This window comes from Podarcis bocagei, assembly GCF_964188305.1.
Source record: "Podarcis bocagei genome assembly, chromosome: Z".
NCBI classification, from domain to species: Eukaryota; Metazoa; Chordata; class Lepidosauria; order Squamata; family Lacertidae; genus Podarcis; species Podarcis bocagei.
The window spans coordinates 8,726,177-8,736,922 of record NC_138140.1 but is presented as its reverse complement, the minus strand read 5'-3'; the positions used below and the strand labels follow the sequence as shown (position 1 = coordinate 8,736,922).

The window sequence follows — 10,746 nt, the reverse complement described above, 5'->3', positions numbered from 1 at the left end:
CTGTTCCCCCACCCCCAGCTACATTTTCATAGTTCCCCTTGCAGATGGATTGTTAAACCACTCTGAAATCTGTAGCTCTCTGTGGAAACTAGGGGTCTCCTCTAACAACTCTCAGCACTCTTTACATACTGCATTTCCCAGGGTTCTTAGTGGGAAACCATGACTTTTAAAAGTGGTATGATACTGCTTTCTGGTTGTGTTTGAAGAGATCAATATTATGGACAATTTCAATAAATGAAATTAAGCTTACAAAGGATATGAATTTCCAGTAGAACATTAGCTATATTATTTGGATATGGATATGGTTTAACCAGCAGACACAAAATTAAAAATAAATTTGGTAACAGCTGCTTGTATTAGAATCCGCTATGTTTGGGGGAAATGTATTCCGGCATTAAAAGATGGGATAGTAAGATTATGGGAATTGGCTGATATGGTGAAATCAACTCATATTGTAAGAGTGAAGGATGGAAGACAAGCAGATAATTTATTTATTGAAAAGTTTTGTTATGTACTGGTGCAATAAGAAGCAATAAAGTTTTCAACCATATATAGAGTTGGAAGCAGTTAATGAACATGCAATACACTTTTACATATCCTCCAACATTTCTCCGATGAAAATAGGGACGTCATATTCCATAATGATAATTTTACTATTTATACCCCACACATCTTCCTGGATTGCCCCAGCCACTCTGGCCAGCTTTCAACTTATATATAAACATAATAAAATGTTAAACGTTAAAAAACCCCACTTCCCTATATAGGATTGCCTTCAGACACCTTGAGAGTCAAATAACTCCATACCCTCCAACATTTCTCCCATGAAATGAGACACCCTAAGCTTCTCTAAATCAGGGATGTCCCTGGAAAATAGGGACACTTGGAGGGTCTTCTTTTAGGGTTGTATCTGGCTAAGTTCTACTCGGAGTAGCCACATCAAAAATTAATGGATATGAGTAACTTAGATACATTAATTGAAAAGGGTCCATTCTTAAGGAAAACTTGAATTGAATACATGGTTTCTTGTTTTTGTGATTGCTGCTGTATTAAACATCAATGAAGCATTCTTATACCAATCTTGCACCTATATAAAGCAATCAAATTTCTATTTTTTTTTTTAGTGTAAAAGAAAACAAATCATAAAGCAATAATTAAATATTGTGTTGTATAGCATAGTTTTCACCCTAGCACCTCTCTCACTTGCCTAGGGAGGGTATTTCATTATTGGGGCCACCCATTTTTAAGGCTTTTTTGTTTTGTTTTAACAATAAAGCAACATATGAATTTCATGAAACTGATAAATAAATAAACATGTGCGTTTTCTCGTTTATCAAAATCTCTCTTCTGAATTACTACACTGAATCTGGAACATACATCTTGTACATACAAACATCTGGAACTTATGTTAGTGTATTTATTTATATGTAAACACCGCTTGATCGTAACGTGGAAGCCAAGACGCTGTAACCAGGAGGTGAAATTCGCTGTGGCAAAGTCCTGTGGGCTGAGCACCATTTGTTATCTCCTCACGTGAGACAGCTGAGTATTTTTAATGCCTGGCAAAGGGTGGAGGAGGGGAAGGACGGACACTCGCGCCAGCGCACTGGAGTCGAGCGATGTTTTGATCTGTGTGCGTGTGGTGAAGGTAGCATAACAAAGAAGGAGGAGCCACAGCAGTAAGCGCCGCCCACAAGCAATTGGCAAAGCCGGCGGCAAAGGAATGGCACGTCGGCGCGCGCAACACCGGGAGGCGGAGTTTAAAAGACTAAAGCTCGAGCGTGCGCAGTGAGGACTTTCGCGGGTGAGGCGTGAGCTGAAGTGACGCACGCCACGTGACAACATGGAGAAGGAAAACCATAGAGTGCAGAGATAATTGAAACCCGGCTTTCTTGCTTGGGCGGCTTCTTCGTCAAAGAAGCTTCTCCTGTTAATTTTAATTCTCGGTTCGAAGGGGCGCGTGAAGAAAAAAAAATGATGTCGCTTTCAGGCGAAGGTGGCTGGGTGCACTGCTCCCCACGACGTGGCGGCTAGAGCGTCGCAGCGCTTGCCAACTCGCGCCGGAGGTGACGTCAACGCGCGCCGGAAACGAGGATGAACAACACTGGCCAATCCCTCCTTGGTTTTTTTTGTTTTGTTTTTTTTGAGGAACTAAATCCTGGCACGGCCTCTTCCGCTGACTTCCCCGTCAGGTGACCCGCGTCGCTGGCTGGTCTCCGTTCCGGTCCTTGCCTGAGGGGAGTTGCAAGAGGGGCGGCAGCGGCCTGGTCGTGAAGAGGGAGAGAGCCGACCTGAGCCAGTAGAGCTGCCGGCAGGAGCTGCCGGAGAGCGCCGCGACCGCCGCTAGCCGAGCCGACTGCCGCACCACCATGGCCAGCCAGTCGCAGGGCATCCAGCAGCTGCTGCAGGCCGAGAAGAGGGCAGCCGAGAAGGTGGCCGAGGCCCGGAAGAGTGAGTGGGCGGGCCGGGGCTGGAGGAGGAGGCGGGGTGGCTTAGTACTCTGGGTGCAGTTTTATTCATTTCTATTTATTCACTCACTCATTGGTATTTGTTTTTAAATATCTCTTTGCGTTTGTTATTTATTCAATTATTCTTTATTTCATATTTCTTCATTCTTAAATGATGTGTTTCTATTTACTTATTCGTATTTCGTTATTTTTATTTATTAATGTATTCGTATTTATTCCCGTTATTTTTATTTATTTGCTTTAAATATTTATTTGTGTTTATTCTTATTCATTCGTATTTATTCATGGACAGGAATTCAAAAATGCAGGCTAAGACAACTATTCTAAAGCACTGAACAAATGGCTAGCACTAAATCAAATTATCGTGGTTATCAATCCAAAGTGCTGGTTTTGACTGTGTGAGCCAAAAAATAATTTTCAGTTGTGGTGTCCTACCTTTGGAACTCTCTGCTCAGCAAAGCTTGTCTGGCAGTGCCACCTCCTATATTTCTGGCACAGTGCAAATACACTTTTTAGTTCACTCAAACTTTTCAGGAATTCTTGTTTACCTAATTCTCATGTTATGTTGCATAAAAGTTGTTATCCTGACAACAGTTCTGGATGGCAAGGAAAGACTTATTATTCCCCATATTTTGCAGATAAGATCATAAGTTGCTAACCTTCAGTATTTTATTACTAGCCTATTAAGAGAATACCAGCCTATTTCATTGCTAGCCACGGAGGAGGGAAAACCCCATGCTCTGTGGTCAGCATGAAAAGGCAGGCAGGCAGGCAGAGGTGTGACGGAGCTGAGGCACAGGCTTCCCTTCTTCCACAGCTAGTACTGTAAGTAAGCAAATTATGGTGACCAGGAAAGTTTTTATAATGTTATTGGTCTAAGTCAGTATTGCCTCACTGACTGCAAGCAGCTCTCCAGAGTTTTTGGTAGAGGATGTGAAATGGCAGGGATTGAAGCTGGGATCTGCTGTCAGTAAGAACTGTCATCCCTCCCTCAGTGGAGGCAAGGCTGAAACTTTACAGTGGTTGTATGGAAAGCCCAGTAGTGAAAATGGCAGAGAAAAGAACTAACTGTTTCAAGTTTGAAAGGGTTAGCAATGAATAGCCTATGTTTAAGGGGTCTAACATTTGTATTTATGCAGCAGTGTGCAAAGATAAAATGACAAGGGGAGGCCCAAAGCATATCTGTGAGGTGGCTTGGGACTTAAAGGAAGGGTGAGGTGAGGCAACTGTTTCTCTGTTGTGCTGAGAGGTAGCTTAGGTTGCTGGGACACATGAGAATAGTGTGGCTTGGAAGGAGATCATAAGATGAAGCCTTCCTTATGTGCATTGGTCATTGCTTGTACATAGTTCCATCCTTATTTCAGATATTGTGATATATAAGTATATCATAATGTTTAGCTGGTGACATATCATGATGTTGAAAACCAGGCATCGCCCAGCCCTAGTTGCAGCCCTTTTCATTTTTAAACTATGTTTATGTAGTATACTCATAAGCTGGAAGCCTAGTTAGTGCTTGCCTACTTTGGGAAGGAGTGACCCTGCCAGAGCCCTGGAGCCTTCTTCCTAGAGCCAGACACCTTGTCCAGCTGATTAAAAGTGATGGCCATTCTGGGATGCTGCGAGAACCCTCTGGCTGACCTCCCAAAGCCAGATAAAATGGACAGGCTTTGAAATCTTCCACAAAATATTTAGCACTCTCAATTTTGCACCACAGAAGGTGGTGCCATGGCTCTAGCAGCATCCCAGAACCCTCACACCACCCTCAAAAGCTGGAAGCCTAATTAGTGCTTGCCTAGTTTGGGAAGGAATGAAGGGCTCTAGGACCCTGCCAGAGCCCTGGAGCTTTCTTCCCAGAGCGGTCCCGGCAGTTCTTGGGCAGAGGGCAGAGGTGGTACAAAATTAATAAGATCCATAATTGAGAAGATCCATGTCGGGGCACCAGATAATGACCTCACACAGGCGCCATTTTATGAAAGATTACAAAGTCCGTCCATTTTGTCTGACTGGTAGGGCAGTGGGATGCTGCCAGAGCTCAGGCACCAGAAGCCTGTTAATTGCCCAGCTTTCAGAAGGAGGGAAGGGCTCTAGGACCCTGCCAGAACCCTGAATTTTCCTTCCAAGAGCGCTACTAGCAGTTTCTCTGCACCGGCGCTGAGCTGAGTTGGCGCACAATTGAGAAAATCCACTTGGGGCGTCAACCTCGCAAAGGCACCATTTTATGAAAGATTACTGGTTCGTCCATTTTGTCTGACTTTTGGAGGGCGGTGCAAGGGCTCTGGGATGCTGCCAGAACTGTGGCACCGCCTTTTCAAAGCCAGGTAAACCTTATGCGAGATCACAGCTTAGTATGTGTAGACTAGGGTTATTTACTTGGGAGTTAAAAAGAAATAAAACTTTCCTTCTCCCCTTCTCTGTGTCCATGTTTCTGTGGCTCTCTCATGTCTGTGTTTCCCCTGCCTCATTATATCCCCCATTTCCTCCTTACCCACGAAGTCTCCCCAATGCTTCCGTCGCCCCTTTGCTTTCTTACATATTTGGCCCCTCCAGCCCTATGCTTCCTTATGTGCCTTTTTCCTCTTCACTTTTCTTCTATCCCACTCACCCCTACCAGTGAAAATAGGGGGGAAGTGTTTTTGTTTTCTGGTTTTGTTGGTTCCCCCTAAATAGTTTCCTTCCATGTTAAAAAGGAAGGGGTTTTTTTAAAGGGTTATCTCTTTGCTACATAATTTCATCCTTATTTAGACATCTGTGTTTGAAAAAGAGCTGATGTGTTAGGTAGGTTGTGGTGGGTCCTGTGGGGAAGGAAAAGGATGGATTGGGGTTAATGAAGAGTGTGTGTTTATAAGAGAGAAAATGGGCTACAAGTACAACATTTAAAAAGGCTGAGTCTTCAGTAGAAGAGGTGTGGTGGTGTGCATTTTGGAGATGCCTGGCTGTGGTCTCTTACATAGGATTGCCATATTTCAAACAGTGAAAATCCAGACAGTTGTTTGGGCAGATGAGGAGGAGGCCACCTTGAGCTCTCTGGAGAAAAGGTGGGTTAGAGGTGCAATAAGTAAATAGTAATTGCCCTTGACATCTTTAATAGGCGGTTGCGCCCCCTACTAAAATATGAAAATAGCCCCAAAAGGTTGACATAAGATGCCATATGTCTGAATTTTCCTGGACATTTTTAGCAATTTCTGCCTGGACACTGCTTCTGGCTGCATTGTTTTGGATATGTTCATGAAATTCTGGGTGTATGGCAACCCTATTTTACAGCAAAGTCCAGGAGGGCAGAGTTGAGGACCTGTTTACTGAAGGAGCCCAAACACTGCAGGTAGACCTGGTGTGCTACAGGGGAACTTGTATGCTTTTTTAGGGTCCCTGCAGAACATTTGGCTAATCTTAGTAGAATAGTAGCACAGGAGTGAAGCAACAATACAGTCAGGAAGAAAAGGCTATCAAGTTTGGGTGGGGCTTGCTCTTGGCTCCAAGCACAGCTTCCACTTTTGGATGCATTGGGCAATCTTTTGCATAAGCTAGTTTACTCAGTGCAAACAAATTTTAGCCTGCAGATTGCCAGTTGTTTGTGGTGGGCAGATGGTCTGCAAAGTCATGTGCTGTGTAATCCTGCGATGATTGAACAAAAGCTTGGCATGCACTTAGGGACTTGGACTAGAAACGTAATATGCTGTAGTGTCTTGTCTATTGGGAATCGGGAGCCTTCTGCTCAACTAAAATTACTTTATTTGAATTAATCCACTTTTTTATATATTATTTTTGTGTGTGGAAATATCTGGAATCTTTCCCAACATGACTGCTTGGAGGAAGGAACTTGCTTGCTCGTCAGACCAGCGGAAGCATGTCATGTGCCTGAAAGACAGTGTAACAAGCAAGTGTCTGGTTAATCTGTATGTTGGAAACTGTGACAAATCCCAAGCCTTGATTAAAGATGTCGCTTCCAGTCAGCCCCAAATGTTCAAAAACTTAGTTGGGTTCACACATCATGGGGCTGGCCTACAAGTGTCATGTTCCAAGTTTCTTGACATGTATTGCAAGTTCAGCTATATATTTTGTGTATCTGTATCGTGCCCTTCTAGGAGGGGACAAAATATTCAATGCAGCAAACCAAGTGTACAAAAGTGTGAGGAAATGTTACACAGCTAAACAGTTTTGCTAGCACAAGCACCTTTGGCTGTGCATTGGAAATTCCCCTCCCTGCATGCCCCCTAAATATGTTCTAGGGCTTATGAGGGAGGAGAAATTAACAACTGTACAAGACAACTTCACGGTGGATCTTTCTAGACCCTGGGTATGTGAAGTGCAGATCTCCCCTTCTGCCACCCTCCCCAAAAACACACACACTGGTGTCTGGGGCTGGTTACATCCAGAGTGGGGGAACCCAGCAGTCAACCCTGGCTGCCCAAAAGCTGCAGAGGTAGAGGGGGGCTGAGGTGTGAAGCCCGAGGCCTTTCCTTAGGAAACTCACATCCAGCACCCTACTTGTTTGGCAGTCTGCATAGAATTCCCTTTCCTCCTCCTTTTGTGCATTTCAGGGGGTTGGACTAGATGACCCTTGGGGTCCCTTCCAACTCTACAATTCTGTGAGTCTGTAATACAGTTTAATGCTTTTTGGTAAACTAAGCTTTGTGAAAAGCTTGAATGAATTGAAAAAAAGTCTTTGCATGGTGCCCAAAATACAAGAGATGGGACTGCCAAACAAGCTTTCCTATGCAGAGAGCTCCAGAGGTGGGACACCACTACTGAAAATTATTTTCTGGATCACACAAGCTCAAAACCAGCACTTTGGATTGATTGAATATGGAAACAAAAATGGTAACCTGTGTAGATGGTATTTCAGTGTTGCGTGTTCCAAGGTACCATCTCTTGTTAACGTCCTAGCAGCTGCATTCTTGACCAGTTGTAGTTTCCAAACTGTCTTCAAAGGTAATCCTATGTAGACCATACTGAAGTTATCTTCCTGGTTTGTACACAGTGAATATCATCACTGCCCTGTAATTTGACTGCCCTATATTCTTTACCCATGAATGCATGCTTTAGGTTATCAAGGCTACCTGTGGCATTCTAAAGATTGCACACACAGTGTACATAACTGTAGCAAGAGACATAAACGCATGTTATGTCAGGGTGAATCGACCTTTTGGGGCTACAAGTGTGTCTGTGAATTGACGTCACAGCTCAACAGCATTCAAATAAGTATTTTGCTCTTGCCTGTAACTAAGTCATGGCTGAGAACTAGTATGGTGTGGTGATTAGAGTGTGCCGGATCTGGGGGACCAGAGTTCAAACCCCAATCACCCACTGGACAGACTTGTCACAGGCCTGTCATTGCCTCCCAGCCTAACCCACCTTGCAGGGTTGTTGCAAGCATAAAATGAGGAGGAGGACAACCACGCAGGCCACCTTGAGCTTTCTGGAGGAAAGGTGGGTTAGAGGTGCAATAAGTAAATAATAAATAGCCCTTGACTTCTTTTAGCACCCCCTGCTAAAATCTGAAAACAGCAGAGCAACTTAGCTGAATCAGTTTACAGAGCACTCCTGCCTCTCTCTTTTTTTCTCCCCCTTCCCCCCCATAAAAAGGAAAGAACCGGAGGTTGAAACAAGCGAAAGAAGAAGCTCAAGCTGAAATTGAGCAATATCGCCTGCAGAGGGAGAAGGATTTCAAAGCCAAGGAAGCAGCGGTTGGTTATATTTCCATACTAGCTAAGATTTTCTTTTCACTCCTCTCTTTTCTTTTCTTCTCTGCCCAGATTTGCTACCTGCCCCTGTGGTGATTCTTGGAAGTCTGGGATATAACTGACTTAACAGCAGTTATTGGTGCAGAGATTAAGACCCTGTGGCCCTGCAGATGTTGTTAGGACTTCACTCCGTAGCTGATGATGAGTTGTAATCCAGCAACATCTGAAGGGCACAGGGTCATCATCCCTACAATCTAGACCGCTCTTCACTCAGTGGATATGTTGTAACTTTCTAAAGCCAATGGCCGTTGCTATATCTTAAAGCAGTGGAATTTGAATCTCTTCTCCATCCTGCCCAATTTTCTGCTCATAATGTTTTTGGGGGTGAATGGAATTTTGCAGGGAAGCCACTTTCCTTTACACCATGTGTTATTCAACTTAGATTTTCTGCCTCTTCCCCCTGTCAATTCATCCCCTAAGCGTAAAAAGTTATTCTAACCATCTGATCATTCTGGCTGCCTTTCCTCCCAGTTCTATGATACACTCTTCTTCAGACCCCCATTCAACTCCAGCCTAAAAAGCTAAACTGGCATGCACTCACACGCATATACATAGAGTATTTATTCACCTTTCTCTTTTTTTTTTTAAAGTTAGGGCTTCTAGATGTAAATGAGGGCATGTTCCTTGTAACTTAATAGTTTCACAGAAAATGAGAATTGTGTTTGCTGCAAGGTTGAGAACATGTACTAGTCGGGAGTCCCTCTTTGCAACTGATTAATAGTAAAAAGGACCTGTGCTTGGTCACTTTCTCTCACCATTCTTTTGCAACATTGTTTTTTAAATGCTGTCAATAGCAGTTGAAGTTCAGTACAGTACTTGCTAAGAATGTGGATTTCCCACTCATTTGTACCAACATGTTTAAAATTATAACTCTTATGTTTTTGGTTTTTTTTATTATTTTGGGTAGCACCTCTCCTTTCATTATACAGTCGTACATCCACTTACGTATCCCTCTGGTTACGTAAACTTCGGGAAACGTAAGCAGCAAACCCGGAAGTATATTTCGGGGTTTTTGCCACGCACACATGCATAGAGGTGCTCTACTGCCGTGCATGCGTGCACAGAAGCAGTCTCTCTGGTTGCGAAAACCTCGGGATCCGGCCGGACCTCTGGAACAGATCCTGTCCGCAACCGGAGGTACCACGGTATTACAGGAAGGGCATGTTTCAGGTGGCCTTTGAAGCCTGACCACTAGTCCCTCTAGCCCAGACTTGTCTATACTGACTGGCATTGCCTCCCTAGGGTTTCAGACAGGGAGTCATTGCCATACCTAACTTGGCACTGAACCTGGGACTTTCTGAACTTTGGCCCCCTAGCCATGCTTGCTGTGGTTGAAAGGAGTTGCAATTCAGCAGCATCTGGAGGACTGAAAGCCCCCACCCTTGCCTGGAGGGCCACATACGCAAAGCTACTGAGATCAGTGGGGCTTAAGTAGATATGCATAGAATTGTTCTGGATTGAGGCACTGAAGAATCCTGGAAAAGACATGAAATTCCTTCTGGTATGAAATGTACTTTTCGGCATTACTGCTTGTTGAATAAACTTTCCTCCCCCCCCCCCCCTTGTTGCCTCAGGCTCTTGGTTCCCATGGCAGTTCCACCACTGAGGTGGAAAAGGAGACTCAGGAGAAGATGATCATTCTCCAGAACAACTTCCAGAAGAACAGGGAGGAGGTGCTGACTAGCCTGCTCAACTTAGTCTGTGACATCAAGCCAGAAATCCATTTGAACTATCGCATCAATGGATAGGGGGGGGGGAGTGTTTTGGCATTCAGGAAGTATTAAGCAATACCGATCTTAACTTATTTCAGAGAGTTGTAGATAATCTTTTTGCCTCTTCTTTCTAAACCTCCTGAGAACCTTTTGTAGCATTTTTGGAGCTCATCCAAAGATACATATATACTAGTTACATGTCTCAAAAGTGCATTATGATGGAAGGGTAATATTGTAAGACTTGTGATAAGTATTGCGCATTCTGTCCCCATGAAGTATTTTAAAGTTAGGAAGGATAGGATCTCCTATGCTATCTTCTGTATACCTCTTAAAACTGGAAATGTGTGAGCCTGGTGCTATGGCCAATGACAAGCTCACACCAGCAGAGGGAGGAAGTTTTGTTCATAAAGAGTTGTGAGTCTTACCGTACAGACTAGTCCAATGACTTGTGATGGTGTGTTTTCTTGAAGTAGATTCTGTTTGAACAGCTATACTCTGTATATCTTCCTGTTTAACTTGAACTAGAATCCTGCCCTTACAAATGTTTGAAGAAAAGTAAAAGTCTTACTTAATCTGTGATTGGATTAAAATGTGTTCATTTCATTCAATTTATGAATTGCTTCCCATAAAATGTTTTAAAGCAATGCCACAGTAAAAAACCAATTCTGTATACACAAACGAGCAATTCCATATGTAGAAGCATTTCCAGTTTCCATGGAGATACATACTGGGATAAAGAGCTTTGTGCAAAAGTCTTGTTGGACAAGAAACACATAGGTGCCAATAAGAATAAGAATAAAGGTGATGGATCTCTGATTTGCAATG

General features: G+C 43.6%; 1 protein-coding gene across 1 annotated transcript; it reads left to right on the top strand.

The window, feature by feature from the left end:
• Positions 1–1,867: 1,867 nt before the first annotated feature.
• On the top strand, positions 1,868–10,006 carry ATP6V1G1 (ATPase H+ transporting V1 subunit G1). Its single transcript, XM_081179872.1, has 3 exons — positions 1,868–2,451; positions 8,052–8,152; positions 9,784–10,006. Exons 1-3 carry the CDS (start codon positions 2,370–2,372, stop codon positions 9,955–9,957), a joined length of 357 nt encoding a protein of 118 aa, XP_081035998.1. The 5' UTR covers positions 1,868–2,369; the 3' UTR covers positions 9,958–10,006.
• Positions 10,007–10,746: the final 740 nt, after the last annotated feature.